General features: G+C 42.0%; 1 protein-coding gene across 18 annotated transcripts in view; it reads right to left on the minus strand.

The window, feature by feature from the left end:
• The window catches only part of ARVCF (ARVCF delta catenin family member), a 271699-nt gene that overhangs the window by 14258 nt on the left and 232999 nt on the right, over positions 1-24442 (minus strand). For all 18 annotated transcript variants that reach the window (XM_035340262.1, XM_035340267.1, XM_035340264.1 and 15 more), the window contains 5 exons: positions 4853-4980; positions 3745-3895; positions 2190-2382; positions 1317-1428; positions 631-721 (listed from right to left, as the gene is read on the minus strand). In XM_035340262.1, coding sequence (XP_035196153.1) covers positions 631-721; positions 1317-1428; positions 2190-2382; positions 3745-3895; positions 4853-4980 — 675 coding nt within the window. The remainder of the gene's footprint in view (positions 1-630; positions 722-1316; positions 1429-2189; positions 2383-3744; positions 3896-4852; positions 4981-24442) is intronic.

Raw genomic sequence — 24442 nt, forward strand, 5'->3', positions numbered from 1 at the left:
AGACTACAGATTTCCAAACAGAAATTTAGATATCTGAGTGTTAGAAACCAGAACTAGAATCAGAGACAAAGCAGCCACAATGAAACTAAAGCTGAAGCTTTACACACCAGTGTTGGTACAGCTGCGTCAGGCCTGATGAACAAACAAGTGAGGTTTAGCTAGTGTTTGGATAAACCATCTCAAATGAAAAAACTTGCAGAGTAGAGGAAGAAGCATTGCCAAAGCAGCCACATTTATTTAGAAAGGAAAAACTCCAGTACTGAGATTCCAAGCCCACTGCCTGGCTGAAAGCGAGATTTACTAATATATAATGTGGTTAAAAAAAAGCTGTTCTCTATATTCCATTTCACATCTATCCCAAATTCTCCTAAGAAGACCCAACTGATTATGTTGTTTTCTCAACTTGTATGCAATATCGGTAGCATGCATTTCGCAGGGTAAGGAATACCACTTACATCCAGCTAATAGGACTGATCATTTTGTGACTGTGGAGTAAAAAAGCACCACATAAATAAAATGTGTTTACCCCTTCACTCCTTGCCCTCCTTTTCACTTCTATAACAAATGTGGCAAATTCAGCAAGCAAGCAAGCAAAGCACAATTCAAAAAGTGATAATGAGCAGAACTGACCTTGACTTTTATCCACCAGAGGCAAAGTGCTGTCGTCATAGGCAGACCTGCCAGCAGTACCCTTGGAACCCTTTGGAGCTGCAGAAACAGACTACAAGACAAAAATCACATAAATATGAAATTGCCACTCTGGGAAATGGAAATTTTTTTAAAAAAATCAACTAACCAACAGTATGGAAAAAGATTATGGACTGCTGCTAAGTCCCCCTTCTGTTGATAATACAGCAGTGGAGTATTATTATTATTATTAATTATTATTTTCATATAGATTTGTTGTTGGATTTACTTATTTATTCTTGCATTATCTCCAAGGCTGCATTGCTGGTCTGTAAAAGGAGCTCAACCTTTTCACAAAGGAAGGTGAGGAAACTGCCCATCAAGAATGGGAGTGTGCCCTATGCTGTTAAATAGAATACATTTCAAAGGAGAAAAGACATGCTAATTCTTGAGTAAAGCATGGGCATTTGGCCTATACAAGGTGGCACACTTCCAAAAACTAAAAAGCTGAAAAACTTACTCAGCAAGTATATATGGGCGACATTATGACTGAATAGATTACAGTATATTGTTCTATCACCTAGAGGAAAAGAATCAAAGCCTGCAAAATCCATCCGATGTTAGTATTAGACTAACTTGGGACACGTTCCACTCAGGTATTTCCATAACCTAAGACCTAGCATCTTTACCTGGAAGTGTGATTTGTTCCACCCATCCTTCTGCAAGGCATTTCGTAGTTCTTTGTAACTCCAGATCATCTGAAGAACGTGAGATGCTGCTTTTGTTTCTCTAGGAGACTGGCTGATTTGCAAAACAAAATTAGAGTGTCAAATATCAAGCAACATAAGACTATTCACGTCTACCTCTTTGCACCAAAACAAGATCCAGGTACCTAGTACTTCACAGAGCTGTGCTTAGAGCCTACAAGTTACAGAACGTATGTGAAATCATTTAGCGACTTCTTCAAATAAAACAAGAAAGCCAAAAATCTAGCCCTGCATTATTTCACAAAAACACAACCCAGGAAAGGCTTCAGTTACTCTCCCAAAAACTTCCTGAATACATGCCTAAATAAGAGCTTGTGTCTAACTGGCTGAACTAAATTTGTTTGGCTAAACAAACTTTTCTGTAAAGCAGTCAGAACAGTTTTTCAACAATATTATACACAGAAAATTTGTCACTTTGAATTACTACTAACAGCCCCTTGGCCAGAACAACTACTGAATGTCATTAAGCATTTTGTTTAAAAGGAGCAGATTCCATCACTGGCACTCCTGGAAAAGAATGCTGCCATGTTCTAACATGTCAAGTCCAAACATAGCAGAAACTTTCACTCAATTCACTTTTTTTTTTTTTTGGGGGGGGTGGGGGGGGGGTGGGGGTGGGGGTCACAAACCTATTAAAGGTGTGACTTTATGTTGTGTATATATTAATTGCTTTAGTTACACTTCTGAAAGGCTAGGATGCTCAAATACTTTTGCAAAGCAAACCACTGCTGTTCACGTAGTAACATTTTCAGGTTTGCAGTGAGTTTTCATGCCTTTTGCTTTCAACTGTCTTACCTCGACTTGCTGATAGCTACCAGCTTCTGAATGCCCTGTGTCTGGATCAGAGACCTTGCATTTTCTGAGCTGTCAGTAATGATTTCATGGATCGTATTCAACACTGCAACCACTGTATCCTCTTCCAGGTTCTTTGCGGATCTCTGCTGCCTGCTGGGCAAATTTCTTACCAGCTCACCCATGGCATAACTACCTAGATAAAGGGAAGAGATACCATTACTCAGCCCTAATAATCATTTCAGCTTCCCATTCTGAATGACAAAGTTCAAGGGTGCTTGCAAAATCAAAAAACTTAATAATGCAAGTGTTTTGAACCTCGAGACTGTAACTTAATAGTGTATTTATCATTCATTATTTCAAGGTGATTGAAAGTTGATATCCAAGACAAACTCCTCCATCATGAATGTTAAAAGGTAGTGAGGAGAAAAAAATGCAGTTTTTATTGGTATTTTTACAGCCAGCATCTATCATATTTTGCAGTGCCTGAGGCAAAAAGCATCCAGTAGCTGCTGCTAATGCCACATATTCATGCTAATACACACACACGGGTTACTCAACTTAGCCTTGTAATAGGCCTTCTGGGGCAAGGTGTGTAGCCACGCATTTATTAACCTTCATCCAATAAAGGTAAAAGTATTTCTTCCTGGGTCCAGATAGCCTTCGCATTGTACGGTACTGGAGAAAAAACAGGGAGCCAGGAGTTTATCACTCCCAGGTACTGGTCTGCGCCATGTGCCTAGCTACATCTCTGAACTATTAAAAGAGAAACTTGATGTGTTAAGGCAGGATTCCATGTTGCCATTTGTTAGTATCAACTTGGATGGTGGCCCTAAATATGTCACAAATATTTCCTTGCCTAACAAGGTCACAGTTTAAACACAGATCAATTGAATATATAGAGGCATCCAGAGGAAAACTCAGCTCACAGCTGAATCTTTCTGAAAAAATGTGTATTTACCCCACTGGATAGGAGCTAGTGAGCACTGCTGAAGAACTAACTCGAAAGAGACTATCTCAATGGAAGTTGTTTGGTATCCAGCTTCTACAGCAACTACCACACAGGACGATGAGGAGGGAAGAAGAACACGAGGGAAAAAAAAAAAACAGGGACAACTTGAGAGCTCACTGCATTGCCCCAGGCAAGCTCAGCACACCAAGCGCAAGGCTGCCACTATCTTTAATAGCAGACCTGAGGAACAACACATCTGTAACCACCACATGCAACCAGGCGCACGTGCCATGTCAGCTGGAGCTAAGGAAGAGATAAGCAGCCTCTTAACCCACCCAGTCCTCTGCACAGCTACACACACACTCCCCTCTCTGCAAAACTCCACATTTACTTTTAGTCCGGAGTTAGAAATCTCCCTTAAACCGTGGCCTGTTTGAATAGGCTGGAAATACATTCTGAGCTGACAACTCTTCACTTGGTGGCTACACAGAGTAACGAGCACTGATGGAAACTGCATGCAAAATGAGCCCTCAAACTGACAAAAAAACATGAGGTCTCTCAAGGGTATCCAAGATCCCAGCCTGGTAAGAAAAGTTCAGAAGATACCTATAAGATCTTTATTGCGGCGATCCATGGAAAGATTTCTCAGGGCAATTGACACAGCTCTTACAACCTTGTCGGAGTCAGACTGGAGCAGCTCCACAAGCACTGGTAAGCCTCTCTCCTTCCTCACTGTTGCACGGATGTACGTGGACCACTGATCAGAACACACAAGGAAAAAGAAACAAAGTATTGTGAGCTCATGTACCCACTTACGCCTTGCTTCTGGCATTTCTTTCAGTGCTGTGATTCATTTTTTTTTCCCTACAAAGACTAGCTAGGAGGTATTATGCTGATGCATCTACAACTTAATGAGTCATTCAAATTCATCGAGCACCAAGAAGAAAGGATGGGGAAGTTCACCTTGCAACTTCGCAAGCTGATGGAGAAAGAGGACAGAAATAGAAAGAAGGAGTATCATCCACCAGCATCCGTTCTGTAAACATCTCAGTGTGAAAACACATCCCTCTGGATTAGGAAAAAGAGGTCATCCAGAGGGAATGGCAAGACATGTGAAGCACGTTATCTTCCCCCACCTCCATTTTCATGCTTTTACTCTTTTTCATGGCTGATTTTAAAATAAACTGTATTCAAGACAGCTGCAAAGTGTCCCCCTCCTGATCTTCAGGCTGCTGCTCAGTCCCACTTGGCCATAGGGTTCTAGAAGTGAGAGGTGTACCTTTGAGAACTGCCTGATTAGCACCAGGGATGGCCTCAGAGAGAAAAAAAAAAAAGGAGAGGATGCTTTGGTGCTTTGGAGTACAGTTTCCTGAGCAATGTGACAATCCAATGAAGTAACCATTCACAACACAGACATCTAACAACAAGCTTTTCTGAAGGGATGTGGCAATGGTTAAGTGGTTTAAGTAGTAAAGCCAGCTCATGGTTAAATTGTCATGAGCTAAGTGACACTATGTAAACACCATCTGTCCAGAAGCTGCAAAGCATCTTAAGTGGGCAAATAAAATGGAAATAATTTCTTCAGGGTTCCCATCTCCCTCCTTTTTAAAGGACATGTAAATGCACAAGGTTACAGCGCACTTGCAATGGATGTAGCTTTGTTCTTTGCTTGCACAAAGGAAATAAAAGAGACTAAAGAGAAGACTGCACTCACCATCCAGTTGCCAGCACTGAGGTTCTGCAAAGCCCCCGCTGCAGCTTCCAGAGTGTTGAAATTCTGACTTTCGGTGAGGATGGAGAGGTACAGGCGGACCACATCTGGCTGGTACAGTAATTCAAAGCCTGCAGGTGGAGAAGAGGAGATTGGAAACAAGAGAAGCAGAGAAGGCATGGACGTACCTTTATTTAATCACATAAGAGAACAGCCAAGAGAAAGCTATGCCACAGAAAGAAGGGCTTCTGCCATGTCCATGATATTTTACCCACCCTTGTTGAAAGCAGTGCTCATGGGAACTCATCTACGAGACTCATCTTCATCTGAAGGTCCCTTTGCTCATCTTTGGGTGGGCAATTGTTCCTGAAATCTGTGCTATGCTACATACCTGTCCAGCAGGCTGAGTATATGCAGGTGATAACAAGGTGGCAAGAGACAATGACTGTCTGCAACAGTTCTTACTTTGCATCTGTAGCCTGGACTGCAAACTTGCCCTCCTGTTTTCATTCAAATTATCTCAGCTTCACAGTCACCAACAACAGGGCCAAAGAGAGCAAGCTACAATCCCATCACGCACCCCGTTCTCACAATTCCTATGCAAGGGAAGAAAGATGCAGGATGTCAAAATGACGAGAATCCCCAGTTGGAATGGGCTGAGAGGGAGAAATGCTGACTCTGCTTCAAATATTAGGTAAAGAAATACACCAGCATCACACTGCGAGACTGCAACAGACACGTCTTAACTAAGTGTCCCCAGTGTCACTGCATCAGCTTTGCAATTTAAGCTCGTCTGGAATGGGAGCTACTCCCAGCTCTGCCATTTCCTTTTGCAATGCTGAGTAACTGACAGGAGCATCCGTGTCGTAATTTCCTCATCTCAAAGGATTAGGATTTACCCATCTACCACAGCAAAACGGGCCCTGCTTTAGGCAAGGACACATCAGTAGTAGAAAGTTGTTGCACATTTTGAAGCGATTTTATCTTTCTTCACCAGGTGTGGCATGACACTGCGCTGAACAGGGAAGAATATGCAAGCACCTAGTTAGAGCACCTGCCAGACAAACAAGATCAAGGAGATCATGGTGCTGTTCAGATTATGTCAACAACAAATTAATCCCCCTAAAAATGTTTTGTTGAGTACAGGAAAGAACAAACAACCTATGGTCAACAAAGACACATCTACAGTGACTGCAGCTGGAAGGCGTTTTCGGATTGACGACTTTTGGAGAGTTTGCGATAAGCAGGCATTATCTGTGAAAATATTTCTGGAAAAAAGGATGGCGTGAAAGAAAGCAGGAAGGTATCAATGAGTGTGGGTAAGGAAATGTGAAGCTTGCCTGCTAGTAGAAGAACTAAAACCAAGGTATTCGTAGACACAAAAAGAATGTTTTCCCATAACAAGATGCTGTCTCAGAAGCGTAGCATAATTCAAAGCAAGTTTTCTACTAGCAATACAAGAAACCTACAGACACAAATCACTCCCTCTCTTCAGTACTCTCTCTTCTCTATCAGCCATCTCTCATATACATATTTTTCAGCACATATCACAAATTATCATATTTCAGACATCTCAAATCAAACTGAAAACTGAACAATGCTACCCCATCAAATGAATATCCTGTCAGATTTTTTTTTTTTTTAAATTGTCTGTTGCTAAGAAGGATAAAAAGGCCTTCTGAAATGAAAGCCTGACATTTTGTCTCTGTTTTTCCCTGGTTTTCATGTAGTTAGAGCTGTGGGACTACACAAGCCAAGGTCTCTGAGCTCAGAACTCTAAACGTTGTGTACCGCTAACCATAAACTCAAGGCCATGTTACCCCCTCTTGGTATACAGGGCTCATTTATCCCATTGGAAACACACTTCATCTGCCAGGGGTTTCTTTGCTCCATACCAGAAAACTGATCTATGCACGAGGATCCCCGAGCTGCGGTGTGCGGTCTCACACTCTCCCGGCTCAGCTTCCTCATACACACACGTGCATTCTTTTTAAACTACCGGATAGTTAACCTGCTCCACGTCTGAGACCGGCTTTAATGCCACCATTTGCTTGTTACATGACACCTACAGCTATGTGCAAGCTGCAACAGGTGGCAATCCCCGAAGGCATCCTGCCAATCCATACCGCTTATTTTCCTCTTCTCCAGTGTCCTCTCCTTGCCCTGGGATCATTGCCCCCTATATTGAATGCTGAGAAAAACTGTAGTTACTTAATACATGAAGCATGAACAGTTGTATAGCTCTTCTCCATTCCTTGAATAAGTTTGTGATTATCTGACTCCAGTATGACCTTCACATCCCCTTTCTCCTCTGCCACTTCACAAGGTGAATTGGCAATCTAAGAACCCCTCAAGAAAAAGCACTGCTGCCTGAGAAGTGTGTAGTATTACCTTCCGGAACACTAAGACTTAAAAAATCTCTTAGGATAGCTTACTGGAATTTGGAGACTGTGTTATCTTTCAAGGAAGCTTTGCTGAAACATGAATCAGATGAGCAAAAAGCTGAAGGTAGGTTCGTTAACAGAATATTCATACCGAACATTTAGCGCATCTGTATTTGAGCTCAGAACTGTGTGTGACTGAACAGAAGGCAGTTCTGCAGTCCTCTTCTGATGGCTTCATTTTAAATTGCCTAGTCATAATTGCAGCACACTTGGTAACATCCCCACAAGTTCACCCTCTTCTGTGATTTCAGTGCAGTCTACAGTTTGCCCTTTCTGTCAGTCTGTCTGTTCCTTTTTGGCTGGATTCCTTCTTCCTTCTCAGCAACTCCCTGGGTACGAATACTCCGATGCACACAGAAGCAATAACCTTCTCACCTCTGCTTACCTCCTGCGGTCCAAGCTGCATTCCAGTCACGCACCCCCCACCTGCCTGCTGTCATTACTTCTCTTCATGCATGAAAGCCTCTCCTTTTTTCTACTTACCAACGTAAGAGCATCTCAGAAACGTCTCCGTGTCTCCCACCTTCTCTGTTCAATAAAACACAGCATTTCTTCCACCAATTGCCAGTACATTCTTGCTTTGGGGCATAATCTCTTAGCCAGTTTGATTCCCACTTCTTTCCACACAGCCCCATTTTCCATCTACATTTCTGCCTCTGCTCCATTAACACCTGTTTCAGAAGGAGTTAGCAAGTGCTATGCACCACATACAAGATGTTGTCCTCCCTCGTGTCATTGCCCCAGTTGGGGGCTCTGCACCTGCTGCGCACTTCCAGCACTGCAACGCTTCTGTGTAAATCTGGCTATGCCAGAAAAATGCAGGAATTACTACAACAAAGTATAAGGAATGCCCCTCATGGATAGCTGCTCATTAGCAGAGATGAGAACCTAATAGCAAGAAACTTACTCCTGCACCGGAGGGTTTTTCCCTCACTGACGACAAGCTGACACTTTTCAGAAGCATTACAGTCCCTTAAAAAGAAACAAACAAGTTTTGTCTTTTCTCCATCTGCCTCTTGTCCTAATGAGTCCAGCTCTGCTATTTATAGAACGTAATTTATCTAAATTATTATACGTTCCCTTCCAGTGTTGTGTGGAGGCCTTGTTCATTTTTCCACGAAGCGCTTCAAGCACGTTCCTGGGAAGCACAGCTGGTCTCACCTCCATTAAGCACCTGCTTCTCTTCTAAACTGATTTCCTTAATTTCAGGATCATCTTAATTATTTTTTCAGGTAATGCCGCTTTTGTGCAATATATGGCTAATTGCTTATGTCCATCTTTTAAATGGAAATGAGAAAAGAGGGTCATTAGCAATAGGTAATATATCAAATGAGAAAAAACACCTACTGTTTTCCTTTAAAAACTGTTGCAATTATAGCCCAGATTCAGCACTGCCTTTTAAAAAGATGATTTCTCCCAGATTTGATGAGCCTTTTTCCAGAGGTTATAGATTTGTGCTGAGTTGCAGTCTACACTTGGGAATAAGCCATTTATTGCTCACACACACATTTGCAAAATGCAAAGCAAACAATTTGGCTCCACGAGCTTTTCCCTTTTAGAGAAGCAGAAAATGCCCTGGACACTGATGTCATGGTGAGTGTCAGACATTCTACAGCATCTACGCATTCCCCCTAACCACTGGCACGAATGTTTATACAAAGAAAGATCTAGCACATTCGACTCATCTTCACCAACACGCTGTGGTTGCAAACTTTGGAAAAAAGGAAGATGAGCTTCTTTCCATCCAAGTTGCTCAAGACTGGCAATGGGATTAGCTCGGCGTGAAGTTCACCCTACCAAATGCTGCCAAGTGGATTATCCTTTATTCACCCACAGAACAGTAAGAGCACAGACAGCAATTTCAATCCTGCATGGAAAAGACCTGAGGAATTAACTGAATAGCCATCTTGATCCATTCAGCGCTCGGTGTGCTGAGAATGATGCAGCACTTTGTGGATCATCTCATCCACAAACTTATTTGCTTTCATCTTGGCAATGATGATACCGTGCCTATACTTAGCTACATTCTGGCAATAACACACATAATTGCACCAGGTGCCTCTCTCTGATATACCAGATTAATCCCAGATTCAGACATCTCTCTTTGGAGCAAGGTGGCCAAATGGAATTCCCTTTGCCACTCAGATCATTTAGGATTTATTGTCACCCTACAGGCATGGGAAATTATACGCATGCACACATTGGTCAGATTAGAGTCCTACTGCTGGAGCAGGCACGCTGCTTTATTTCAATTTTGACAAAAATTCTGACTCGCTGTTTAAAAAGAGAAGCAAATTTCATACCAAGCTGGAAGGATGCAGGGGACTCTACCACAAGGAAAACAATCCACCACCACCACCAAAAAAAACTTAGTCCCAAAGAAAAAAAAGTCACTAAAACAAACTCTTAGAGTTACTTGTCCTTGCAGTGTCCACAGGCAGGTTTACAGTAGTGCTTTCATTCAGACCAGTTCTGAAATAAAGTTCCCAGTTGCCCTGCACTTACTGCACTTTGGTTCCCAACACAGAGCAGTCAGAGCACCGTCTGGACTCATCTTGGGATGAAACTAAACCAACAGATGCACTCCAGCACCACACTGAGGGTGTGCTGACCAGCAATGCGAGGAAGTTCAAGGGCCGATCTACTCCAGCAGAGCTGCACCACTTGCTAATACACGCATCCTCTGTGCCGGCCAATTCAATTCAGGGCGCAAGATGTGACAGCTACCAGCAGATGGAGCGAGCGGAGCCCAAACTGCAACTTCTCTGCAAGGTCATACGCTAACAGACTTTGTAGAAAAAGAAAGCAGCTGCCTAAGCAACCAAGGAGCTGTGAGCCAAAAGAGAAGACTCATGTCAGTAAAAGAACCTAACAATTTGATTCTGCAAGAAAGAAAAGCTCCACACATCTCAGACTCATGCCCTCTCCTGACAGCAGGCTGGTAACTTCATTAAAAACTATGCAATTCATCGTTTGCAAGTTAAACAGTTGCAAACCAGAATTCATAATCATTTTCTACAGCTATATTTTCATTACTAAGCAGCAAGTCAGTCTAGCAGCTCAACACCTCCCATTCCAGGAAGCCTCACCCTGCGGATTCATAGTATGCTACAGGAAAAAAACAACACAGAAGGCAGGGGGAGGCATCTGGTTGGTTTATAAAAACAGGAATCAGATCCTTAAAATAAATTAAAAAAATATATAATAATAATAATAATAACAATAATAAACAAAAACCCCATCAGCTCCATTCCATCTGTATGCTGTGCTTCAGCACCCGGTGCACAGCTTGAATGCCAACATAAACTTGCAAGATTATTCTAATTGAAAGGCTTAACAGCAGCGAAAACGCAGCCAGCTCCAACAGAGCCAAACGCTTGGAATAATCGATGGCAAAAGCAGCTCGATGCAGATACATGTAGAATACTGAATGTCATACAACAGAGGCAGAGCAAATTTCTCCAATGGATGAAGAAGAAATAATAGGTGGAACATTATGAAGAGTCTTTCTAGCTTTCCCATCAGGGCAGAGCACAAGTTAGGACAGGTATTATGCTTATTGCAGAGATTCAGCCAAGAATGCAGCATCCACCACTGAGCAGGAGCGCTGAAGAAAGACAGAACTGCCTGTGAACAGTGTTGAAAAGAACAACCAGAATAATATGGGACACATGAGACTCAAATCAGGCCTGAGGGAATATTTAAGAGGAGGTTTTCTGTTTAGAAAACGAATCTGGCCATAGTGTGTGACCCTTCCGACTAATCTACCAGGTCACTCAAGTTCTAAAATTACGTCAGCCCTTCCCAGTTTCCCACCTACTCCCCCAGTGACATAAGCAATGGCTCACTAGTTCAGAAGGGAAGCAGTCCCCCAGCCCTGCCGAAGATGTCACAGGAATGCTAGCAGCACTTCAACGCGTGGAGGTATGAAAAAAAAAAAAAAGGGGGGGGGGGTGCTAGTCTCAGGAAGGCAGAAGGGCAGCAAGAGAGGAAATGGGAGGGGAAGGCAGTACAGGAGAAGTAAGGATGCCTGAGAAAGCAAACCGTCTTTTGCTGTTTCTGTTATTCTTTAGGTTTCCCAAGCTCCACAAGCTGTCATCAGGGTATCTCCTCTTACAGATTGCTTTGTATGAGATTAGTTGTATTCCATTTCATATCAAAGAATATGAAATTTAACAAAGAGACGGCTCAATTAAACACAACCCATTTTGACCTTGCGAGTTCCAGCACACTCTTTTCTACGAGCAGGTGTTTTAAAGCTACCACAGATCTTCCTTTTCAAGCAACCTGCAAGCAGCATTTCTGCCAACAGCACCTGACACACTGCTCAACAACAAAGGCTTTTTTTTTTCAAGCCTATGCAGCGAAGTCTCTTGGCAGCTGGAGATACTCAGTTAACAACTTTCTCTCCTCTGTTCACTAATCAGTAGAGAAGGCTCTGGAGGACCAATACTTAATAAGGATCTGAATGCCGCTGCAGATAACTAGAGCACCACCCAAGCTACTAGTTGAAAAGGGGAATGGGATGTCCCCGAAGGCCTGGTACTGAATGGCAGGGAATACCTGGCAGCAAGGCTGATGCAGGGAAGGGAGAATTGCTGAAGGTCTCCACTGAGAGGGAGAGCAGGCACGCTGGTGAACTGCACATTTAAACATTTGTAGGTCACCTCTGGTGTGTTTTTTGAGAAAAACCATCATTACAAGCAACAAGGCTATGGATCTGAAGTTAACGTTAAACCCTTTGGCCGACAGATTAAAATGGAAGGTGCATGTAAATAGCTTCCTTTACGCCAGACCCAGAAGACTTGTATCTGACCTTGAAGACTTTAGACAGAGTACATGAAATGTCAATACTTCCTTTTTTTGCTACTTCACCTGATCCAAAGCTATTATTTACTTCACAGAAATAACTAAATACATTTTCATTTAAAGACAATGGACAGACGTTATTCCAAAAGCCAGTGCATTCTGAAATGCAATTTTTACCTAAAATCACTCACTAAATATCATTCTCTCTCTCACACACACAGCACACACTTTGGAGTCTCTTCTTTATGAGCTACAGATCAAACACTATCTGTTTGAAAGCACAGGCTCCCCTTTTTCCATAACCACCTTATCATGGAGTTTGCAAGCCCCCAAAAGCACTCCAGGCCCTGCAACACCAATGCCAAATCTCAAACTGGAGCTTGGTTCAAAATCCTGGTTCACGTGGGCAAGTGCATAGGAACCTACCTCTCAGCAGAGCTCTCCCAGCTCTGCAAGGTTTCAGAGCACGATGCTGTTACCCTTGCAGGGTAGTGTACTTGTGGTAGCTCAGGGACACCTCAGACTCCAAGCTGCAGGTAAACATTTCTCTTGCTTGGAGAGATTCTGTGCATTTTTGGTAGTCTTGCAGGTTACAGTATACTCTTGCTTCAACTGCTTTGTTATTTGAAGACAGAAGACAGATTAGGCTTATCAGGCTGGTGATCTCACTGACAGCAGATCGATGTGCTAGGAAAGCAGCAATGCAAATATTCCTAGATGCAGACAGTCTTGCTCGCTGCCTCCAGGGAAGCTTCTTCCTGAAGCTTTCAGGTTGGACGCGTGCCTCCAACAGCTGATGCCAACAGGACACTGGGCACAGTGATGATGCACATGGCACTGGGGACTCCTTAAACAGACAGCAATTTGGCCCAAGCACACAAGATCAATGTGAAGCATGTCATTGATCATGTTATGTTTCCCTGGGAGGGAAAACCTCACTTTCCAGATGCCGTCTGCTACATAATAGGAGTATCTGAACAACAGTGGGCAAAGTTGAATGTCCATGCGTATTCTTTTACATCTCAGAGGTGCTGCTGCTACTACTGACCACGGGTGCTTCTGACACATCTGTTCCTGCCTCCACAAGGGTCCAGAATTTCACTTGAACTTTCTTCCTCCCTAAAAGGGCCCAGATGGTAGAGCTTGGGGACTGCTCACATGCCCTAAGGGGTATCTCCTAGTGCGTGGTAGCAAACAGCTCTGTTTTGTCCCCCCTCCTGTTCCATCACGGATAGCAATTGCACGAATTGCACAATCGAAGGTAGAAATGAGAACATTGCCCAGTCTGTCTGGCTTCTGGGCCAGTTTACATGAGTAGAAAATGTGGAAGCCCAGGGAGGTGTCCACTTAATGTCCTCAGAGCTTTAAGGACAAGCCAAGAACACGCGGGGATGCCACAGCAGACAAGATCCAAAGCACAACCAAAGATGGTTCCCGTTTGCAACTCTAGACAGATGCAGAAATGAGGGGACACTGCAGAAAGCCTCATTTGATACAAGCAGGTGTGAAAATGAACCCCACTTCTTAATATATGAAGCTTTTAAATGAAGGAATCTCTAGGCTGGAACTTGCTTACTCTCCACTACGGGAGGGCTTGAACTCACTGCTTTTCAAAGCATATTGCAAAGGTCTTTTCTGTTTAGCCAAGCTTTCCCAAAGGAGCAAAAGGAATAGAGAGATGGCTGGTAAAGCTAATGAGGATTGGAAGCTTGAGGAAAATTGTTACTTTTCACATTATAAAAACAAATGTGGTTTTACAACTGCATATTTGTGTATACATGCCAGAACATGTGTGTTTTTAGGGACATTTCCTTAAACTGGAAAAAAAGCCCAAACTGGATACAAATATTTTCCTTACAAAACCCACATCCAGCTCAGTAAAAGCATGCCATTCCTCCTCAGACCATAGCTGCTACGTGATGCAGCTGAACAGATGTGAGATCTACGACAGACTTTTCACTGCCTTCACTGCTGCAGATGCCTAACAGTCCAGCCCAACTGTCAGGTTTGAGCTTACTGCATAAAATGTGTTTCTTAAAGAGAGAGAGAGAGAGAGATACCGAGTGATTCCCTGAAGGAACACCCATCAAAATACCACACCACAGCTATGTCCAATAATAAAATACAACATATTGCTGTTAGTACCTTATCAACAAGTTCAAGAACCTCATAACATAAAAAATGTCTCAGAACTCGACTCATTGCTGCAAATTAACAGCACTGCTAACGGACTCCTTCCTTTGACTTCTGGCTGCCTGGACCCACCATTTTCCATCCTCTAGTTTTTGGTGTGTGTTTTACTAAGGATCCTGTGTTCCAAATTGCCCCCCCCCCCTTTTTTTTTTTGGCCTCGAGCCCCTGTCCAATTCAGCCCTGCAGTTCCAGATGCCAATCAGATGCTCTGACTCCAGGAAGCTAATGAGCTTTTAGCTTCCTCCCAGCTCAGTAGTAGAAACCTGTTTGCAGAAAAATACTGCAAAAGGAATCACGGACTAGATTCTGATATTATTCACAACTGTTCAGATGTTGAAAAGCTTTATAAACTTACTGTCATAAAATTCCAGCAAATAGCCAAGCACAGAAGAAATCAAAGAAAGACTACAAAAGACAGGTGGAAGGCACCAAAGGGAAAAAAAAACAAAAACACAAACAAACAGTATGGTAGCACTTATTTAGTTGAACTATCCACCAACACTCAGACATTGAGTACTGGAGTTAAGCAAGAAAGGTGGAAGGTCTTGGCATGGATGCAGCAGCCACAGGACGTGAAGAAATTGATAGCCCCACTCCTCCAGGCCTCCATGGATTTGATTCTACCAGGCCTGTGGTGAGTCAGGGTGTGGGGAGGACCCAGAGCACCCTGTGGGATCAGGCCCTGTCTGCTCTTACACACAGTGGATGCTGCCACTGAATCTTAACCAGTGAGACAAAAACAAATCCTCCATCATTGGGGAATTTACAGAAATGGGATTGCTTTGTCAGGTATGGGACTAGGGGGGTTTCCACTGACTGTGCTTCAAAAAACAGTTCTGCTGCTGAGGGACTTCCAGCTCCGGTTTGAAAGCCTGCACATCCCTGACAAGTGTTTGGATGCATCAGCAACGGGTACTGCTTCAGAGCTGCGACAGACCAGGATCGACAGACAGTATTTCCACTTGGGCTGGCACCTGTCAGGTTCTCCCCTTCGCAGTCTGTCTTTGCAGAGTCTTATCTTCAGTGCCAAGGGAAAAACAACTTCAAGAAAAAAAACAACACAACAAATCTTTCACAGCTCACACACTGAACTACACTTGGAAGGCAATTTGAAAGCTTTTTTCTGGGTTACTCATGCTTCACTGAGTCTACTTATTCTTCCACTTCTCATCATGATTTTTTATATAAAAATCTCGTAAGTGGTCAGAAGCCATTACACAGGTATGGTTATTCTTATTAGTTCAGTTGCTTGCTAGAGGCCTGTCTGCTTAAGGCAGTGAAGGGCAGCAGAACTCCCCAGCTTGACTTCCCACAATATGAAGGAGGAATAAATCTGTCTATTCTCCAGTGTATCTACCCTCACAGAAACATCAACTACTTCAAAAATACTTCCCAGTTAGAAGGAAATATTTGGGTATAAATGTCTAATCTTTCCTGGGGAAAGGCTAGCAGTATCCAAGCCGAGAAGAAGCTAGCAGATCCAATCTCAGCCTAGAGAAATAACAGGTCAGTGATACCTCATCAGCAGGACTAACGTGGGAAGCCTGCTTAGTTCATTCCAGGCACAGTCCTGCAATCTTGTCTTTAAAAGCACTTTATAGGCAAGTACCATATGGAAAGACTCCCTCACGTTATTAAATAATTTATTATATGCAAACGCAAACACATCCCTCCAATCCTGTTTGTGTTCTAAAATAGCTAATTAGCTCCTGCTGCAGCTTCCAAAGTCAAAAGTGTGTTTCAATTTCTCTCTCTATTTCATGAAAGCTGCCACATGCACCCAAAGGAAGCCCAGTGCCTCTAATCTGTCTCAATTACAGTCACTATGCTGCTGTCAGGCAATTCAAACATCTCCCAAACATCCAAGAAAAAGAATTTGATGTTTTCAATGTCAACTAAATGTCAGGCCAGAATGGAAGCAGCATGAACAGAAGGTTTTCTTCAAGTTCTCTAACACAAAAAATGACCTTGCAGCTCAGGTTTTCAGGGTACAGTATTTGGGTAGTTAATTCTCATGGATTTCAGCTGGAAAACCTAATGCCTTCAGGAACAGAGATTTTCCAACCATCCTCAAAGCACCTTGTCCATATCCAGTCTGGGGCTACAGACGGTGAGAGGTAAGAGAAGGTGCTGTTACTCCTCCCTCATTAGGCTGCAATACACAACACTAAAGGTGTGGAAGGAGGGGATAGTCTTTTTTTCTGCCGACCACTTACTAACTTTTTAGAAAAGCAAGAAAAATTCTATTAAATGTAAGTATGTCTGATGTACTGACTGCCTGATAATCATTGGTAGAGCTGACAAACAGTTTTGGCCATAAAATTATAGGTTTCCTGGAAACACAAATCTTGCTATAAAAGATGCATTTGGACTGAATTGTGAGATACGACAACATGATCTGGACAGAAGTAGCTCTCTGAAGCCTTAGCGGCCCAAACACATTTTACATCCACAAATAAATCTGTAAGTAAAAAGAGGGAAAAAAAAAAAAAAAAAAGATTTGGGTCCCAGCTCGTAGGAGGCAATGAATGAGATACTTAGTTGAAATGAATAGAGTAAGCACTGAGACATTTTTCAAGAGACAGCATAGGAATGTTAGACAGCATCCAACAAATGCCTGTCCCCATTTTAACCATCCTACAGGCACAGCCCACATTCACAAACCACCAGAGTCAGATGGGAAATTCCACATCAATGCAACAACAGACACTACCTCAAAGCAATTCCAGCTGCTTCCTTGAAACCACTTCATTACTGTTAAAATAACGAAAAGATCCTTAACCCTGGAAAACAGGACATTTAAGGCAGTTTTCAATTCCAGTGCAGCTTTATTATGATAACATAATGCAATTAAAATTTGAGCTTAAAACTACTCATGAAAAGTTTTCAAGCAGAAGCTGACACATACTGTGGAGGTTGTTCATGTCTATGGAAGCTCTGAAAAGGTCAACATAAGTGCAAATGGGGTGAGGTACTTCTTCAAGAGTATCGAAGTTTCCATCGTGGTACAGAGTATACCCATTTCTAACCATTCATATATGCATGACGGTGTTCTTCTCTAACTTCACATAGGCCATCTCAGCCCACAGATCTTGAAGTAGGCCTCCAGACTGCATTGAGGTGTGGGACACCAAATTCCAAGTGTTCAGGAAAACTGGAATAATCTCACAGAGAATTGTCGATACAGTTTCATTTCAATGGGTTTAATCTCTGTATTGCTTTCAGCAAGTAGCTATGCAGGACTTGTAAAGGACCTGCTTTTGTTGGGATTTAGCTATTAAGCAAAAACTTGAAGAACTAGACAAACTGAGTCATACATGGCTTTACCAAGTCTCAAGCTTTAGATACTAGCAGTAGCCCAAAGCGAGGCAGTCTCCTGGAAGTAACCCTCTCTAGATGTTTTCCTATTCATGGCCCTTCATATTTTGTAGGGGTTACATTAGATTAAATGTTCTTCCTGGCTTTGTTTGAGATGGACATGAAGAACGGACATTTTGAAATGGAGTGGGTTTTCTATCTCGCTTGTTACCATGAGCCATCTGGAAAGAAATTGCTTCAGGAATCATGAAACAATCTCTCTTCTGAGCTCTGCCACTAAATGCTCTGTAACTCTGTACAGCTGCTTTAGCAATCTGTATTCTCCTTTTCCCTCACACATGATTTCTGTCTAGACTTGGCCCATTCAAGCACACTGTCATAGTGTCAGGCTACTGGTAAAAGTTAGAGGCTGTGAAGTTGCTCTAAATGGCTCCTACAAAAGCAACAATACATTCAGTAAAATATGGAGACCTCAAGGCACGCAAAACGTGATTAAACTGGATGTGAGATGGAAGGATTGCTCTTTCATGTCCTCACTCCAGATAAGCCCGAGCCATAGCCCATTCCTAAACAGACGAATAACATGTCACGCTAGTGTAGACTTCTAGTTTTCCCTATGACCAAGACAGAGAAAATTCAGGGCTGAAAGTAATGGTCTGAAAGGCTGAAATAAAAACGCTCTCCTTCTACCACATACTGATCAACATTCACACAGATCATCTGAAAATGCCTGGGTCAGCAATCAAGCTCTCAGTAGGTTCAGAGCAAATAACAGTTGGATTGACATTGCTTTCCAAACCACGCAGAGGTAAGATTTCTCTCCCACTCCCCTCCAAAGTTGACAGGTAAATTTAAGTGTCTACTGTATGATGTAAAATGCCCGCCTCGTAGTTCAAGGTCATTTTACTTCAATCCACAGTTAGATGTATACGGCACATTAAGTCATGTCATTGCCCTGTCATGATGGAGAAGAGGGGAGCTTTTAAGCCTGTGTAGAGCACTCAAGGTTGTAGAAATAAATATGGCTTTGTAGAGCAGCTTTCACATTCAAGATCTCAAAGTGGTTTACAAAGTAATGAGTCAGATAATATGACTGCAGCAACTGTGTAGGTAAATGCACCAGAAATTAGTGCTGAGAAAACAGAAGTTATTTTTTTTGATTCTCTTTATTTGCCTTTCTGCAAAACACATCTGCAGCTTCAGCCTGACTAATGAGCACCAGTAACTTCTGTAATTTAGAATTCACAGGTTATATGACATTCCAGTTTATTTTAATTTTCAGATTAACATCATGATAAAAGCTTTCCATTAACTCTAATAAATACTGTTCAAGCAAAAGTGGAAAAATACTAGCCACCTTACTGCATGTATTTCTCCTGTACTGGTTGTACTACAAGGCAAGCCTCTTTGGCCTGATCTCTAGTACCTCAATTAGCAATTAGTTCAGAAACACATAACTATTTCATTTTTGTTGTCCCTTTCTCTCTCCTCCATCATTAGCTGTTAGAAGCATACCGTCAATGACTGATTAACAATGTTAAGAGGAATCCATGGTTTATTGTGCTGACACCGGAGAAAGTGCATACTGTAAGTAAAAATAGCTTTTTTTTTTTTAGAAAAAATCCATACCTTGAAAATATGTGTGTGTGTATATATATATATGTATATTTATATATAAATCAACCTGAGAGCAAACAATTAAGAAGCATTTTGCATATTATGCTCCTTTTTCCCAAAGTGCCCTGGACAAATGGGCTCTCTCATTCTTTGTCCCATCTGAGTTGCCTAGCTAGCTGCTGTGGATTAGGCCATTTTGAGAATAACTTGTCCCTAAGAAAAAGAAATACACTGTTTCTTTGCACACACACATTTTTTTGGCTGACTTTGTAATCGGTTAACTAAAACAATCACAGAGAACAACTAGGAGAAAGAGTGTGGGAGGTCACACGGGCTGCCCCCTGCTCAAAGCAGGCTCAGCGCTGAACTGGAACCAAGTTAGTTCTGACTTTGTCCAACCAGTCCTTGAAACTCATCAAAGCTTCTCTGTGAACCTGTTCCAATGCTTAATCTGCATTTTTGTGTGCATAAGTACTAGACATGACTAGCCAGACTATCCAAGACAGATTTTTAAGTAAGATTCAAGAGATACATAAGTATTTTAAGTAAGAATTTTAAGTAAGATTCAAGAAACACCTGAGCCATGTAGGCCCCTGAGAAAGCCATCCATCCGCCGATTCGTCCTGAAGGCACAGACTCAGAACACTAACGTGGAGCTCTAACTACTCCCTTTACTTACACACATTATTTCTGGAAGTCTGCCCAGGGACTTAACCCCCACATTATGCCAGTTTTCTGCCTCAGCTGCTCTGAAACTTGTTGCCGGTCTTTGTCAAGTAGCTTTGTCAGCAGAACCTTGCTGCCATAACTTCTGACGGACACCAGAGACACTTGTAACTTTGTGCAACAAGGTTTTTGCGATTGATTTTGACATGAAACTTTATCTCTAAATTCTGGCCAATGCTGAGTTCCTCTTTCTTGCTTTTCACAGTAATACTGGCTAGGCAATAGGAAAATTTTCTGATTTGCACCTCTCTTCAAAGTGTAACATCTCATTTTTTACACTTATGCTAGAAGAGAACTAAAGTCTGTGAGCTTTCATTGCTGTTTTTTAACCAAAACTGAAGTCATATGGCACAAATTTAACATAAAGCAACAGTTTTGGATGGATGGATGCATGGAGATCTCACTGCAGTGACCAAGTCCCAAGGCTGAGGCAGTTCAAGTTGTGAGATAAACACCGCCCCATCATAGAATCACTCAGACTGGAAAAGACCTCCAAGATCATCTAGTCCAACCTTTAACTAACTTCGGCTTTTGTTTCTGGCAAATTTTCTTGGCATATTCTCATTTTATAAATAGTCCTTGATCAGCATCTGTATTAACGAGCTCTGCTCTGTAATAACAGACATTTTGTTTCCGAGTAACAATTAGCATTGCTTGTCAAATAGAAATGCAAAGTGAGACATAGAAAAACATATACACAAACCAAAAGCCTGGCGGGAGAAGAGTACTAACTATTCTCAGGAAGGGATAAACAGTGCAGGGAAGGTTGTGAGCACAAAAAACATAATTGAGAACTAACGCATTCCAACATGAACTATCTTATCCTGAGAAATGGTAGCCAACATGCGAGTCCAGTCAGTGATTCAAGGATTAAGATCCTGTTAGCTGCCTCCAAAAAGCCAGATAACACATATCACTGAAACTAAAGTAAATGCTGTAGCTGGGCTGTAAAACTTGCTGAGTTTTACAAGTACAGTTACAGCAAGTTATGTAATGGTTTCTCAATACATTTATCTATGCAAAGCATCATAAATAAGGCAGCTGAACTTCATAAAAATACAAAGCGTCGCATGAGTAACAAGAATACTAAGCAATTCCCAGTATTATGTATTTTCAAACTACTCTCTGCACTGGGAAGTCATCACAAAATATTCCAATTTCCATTCACAAAACATCCCACTGGAGTAAGCCACTACCACATACCTTGAACAAAAGCTGTTTTTATTTAATATTCATATCACTGCAGTGCTAGCAACAGTTCTAATACCCAATACTTTGGCCAAATTTGCTGTTTTCACAAACACATCATGTACACTCATTCTGCACTGGTTATCACAGCAGCAGTGAAAATACCAGTAATTATTCTACTGAAGGCAGTGGAAGTAGCTAGACTTAATGAATGAGTCCACTACAGCTCTGGCATCTGAATGCAATTAACTCGCCTAAGGCCACTCAGCAAGTCAGTAGCAATGCTGGAATGTGAAAACGAGACTTCCTTACTTCCAGCTCTGTCTTTTGCCGAAACCTCAAATCACTCAATCTCCTCAGTAGCTGCCATAATTACTATGTGCTTCAGTGAAATTCCTACTGTTTAGTTTTTCATAGCCTATTTTATTATGCAAGTATGTATAGGCTGTTCTAGTTGAAGATGTTATAACCACATACACTGTAAGTCTCATTTCTCTGCATTTGTAACTTGGCCACAGATTCCTAACAAGCTGGAAAGGGAATTTACCACCAGGGATTCTAGTCTTTTGAAGATACAGAGAGTTGTTATAATAGATCTAGAATCTTGGGTGTCAGCCCTAGGCAAGAAGGAGCAGGAAACTGACTGCGGGAATTATTTTAATCCTAAAGGACCTAAAGATAGAGAGGGACAATCTTGTCTCCAATTGCCAGCTTCTCCCCTCCACATGCTGAGGAAGTCTGAACATTCAAGAATGCAAAGGAAGGATAAAGAAGAGGAATAGTTGTGGATGTTCATCCACTGTTTCTGGGATAACCAATGACCTTCTGGTGTGTCAGTTTCTTCTCATTCAGAAGGAAGAGTTTTAAACAGTTCAGAAAACAAGTTGTCTTCCTGATTCATCTCACATATTCCCTCTAGCTGCTAAGACAGAGGAAGACTAAGGGAAAAGGAGGAACTCTAGAAGTAAACAAGTTATAACGAAGCCAAAAGTAGTGATGGACATGAAGAACCCTGTCATGACTTCATAAAGAAGTTCACATTCTCAGCTCCATATAAATATAGACCTGAAATAAATTCCCATATCACTACAATCACTCCTGTTCCCGCCCCCTTCCAGCAGTTGTTTCCACTGCTCGTCAGCTTAGATTTCAAAGCTACATGATCTTAAACTGAAAAAGACATTCGTGCTATAAAGTGTCCATATTGGATGTGGGGAGAAGCGATCACATGCACCTGCTTAAAGCTTTGCCATGGTGATCTCTCACAGACAGAACAGACCTCAACTTCAGAAAGAACCTTTGCAGCTGGAAGCACGTTCTATACGGCCTCTTTCAAATCTTCTCAATGCCCTTGTGTGGACTACTGAGAATTGACCTTAATTACAGTACCCTTCTCAAAAAATTATGGTCCTCACTGAGTGCCCACACACAGGGCTAGAATCGAAGACAGGATGACAAAAATAATCCATCTGTCCACCTACTACACCTACACAGCAGCAGCTGTAGAAGATAAAGTCCTGGGTGTCAGAATTCTAAGTTGGCCCCAAAACGAAACCCTAAATATACTTTATTTTCAGATGAGGAGCTGGAGAGCAACATCAAAGTCAACCTAGCCTTCCTTTTCTCCTGAAGCGGAAATCCACCAGAACTTGAAGCCAGCTTCTTACACAAGCACAAGAAAAAAGAACAGAATGCTTTCACTCCTGGACTGGAAATAAACAGGTATGTTAAAAACCCCAAAGCAGGCACTGTAAGTCTCACATATCTGATATCTGTCAGCTGTCCTGCAAAGGTACAGAGATAACAGCATGAATACATCCAAACCAACTCATCTGTTATTTGTCCACTACTAAACATTTCCTAAAATCTCACTGCTGGATGCAACCACTTGCACCTGACTTGCCCCTTCCCAACCCAAGGCTCCCGAGATAATGCAGTAATATAAGATAACAGCTAGAAGAGTGGTATGTTTTTTTTTTTTTTTTTCCCTTCTACTTCTGTTTTTCTTTTTAAACCCAAGAGCTGCTGCATGTGTTCTCAAATCCATGTATTGCTCTCCATTTTGCACCGGAGTATCAGATGCCACTGACTTCCAACTGCCATCTGAGTAAATAAAAATAGACAAGAAAAAAAGCCTGTGGGTACCAGTAGGCAAAACAAGATACCTGGGGAAAATCTGCCACCTTAACTACTAAACCAGTTCAATACCTGTTAAAAATAGGCTGGGTCATATAGATATATTTTTTTAACCTTATGCTACCGAATTATGCAGAAGGAAACAGAGGTCACTCCATGGGCAAAAATCTTTATATTGCCAGGCTGTTCAAGGCTCACCAGCTGTACAACAGCAAAAAGAAAAGAACAACCCTTAAGAGTTGTGCTAATGATTTATTTTATGCAACATCTGTGCAGCAAGGTGAGCTTATCACAAGGTGAATCAGTAACTACCAGGACTGCTTTAACAATGAAGTCCAGCAGCTCTGTATGTGTATGACAAATACACAAGCAAAAAAAAAAAAAAAAAACAAACAACTGATCCTGGCAACAGACAGCAGAACAGAATAGCAAGCGACAAGGAACACGGTGACAATGGAGCAGTGTTTGTTCAACAGGTTTCAAAGCCAGCTGCTTCTGCAAAGAGATGCAGACTTCCTTCCACTTGTTTCTTCTGCCTTTTTGGCTACATAAAACTTCTCAAGCAGGAACTGAGAAACATTTCTAATCAGGTACAAACCTACAGCAAAATTCCTTGTAGGCACCCTGGAGCATATACGGGGACTAAGACAGAGATGGAAATCAAAGAAACATCCTCTCACCACTACACCACCATCAGTGCTCACCTCTTCTAGAGTTTACAAACAGCACAAGTCCTCTATAAACTTTTTTAAAACAACAAACAAAAAAATAAAACCAAAACCCACCACTGTTAAAAGAAGAACACTTCTATTGTGACAGTTTTCTGTTGTAAGAGTTTTGTGAAGTTAAGTACTGGTGCCAGGATTTTGCACTCAATTTAAAATCCATGCTAAGAAAGTAGCCATTAGACCCTAAATGTGTGTTAAGGCTGGGTACAACTTCCAAAGGCTTTGGTCAGGCAACTTAAAATAATTTTTCTATAAAGCACTTGGTATTAGTTAAAGTTGCTTGAGTTGTAAAGTCAAGAACAAGAATTGATTTCCGACTCTTTTGTTCCGTTGGTGGAAGATGTGTCAGGGCCGAAGCAAGATGCAAGGTCTAACAGTGTCACCGCAACCCACTCCTGGACCTCCAATCCACATTCCAGCTCCAGCTCCCCATA

Source organism: Oxyura jamaicensis, chromosome 15, assembly GCF_011077185.1.
Source record: "Oxyura jamaicensis isolate SHBP4307 breed ruddy duck chromosome 15, BPBGC_Ojam_1.0, whole genome shotgun sequence".
Classification (NCBI taxonomy): Eukaryota; Metazoa; Chordata; class Aves; order Anseriformes; family Anatidae; genus Oxyura; species Oxyura jamaicensis.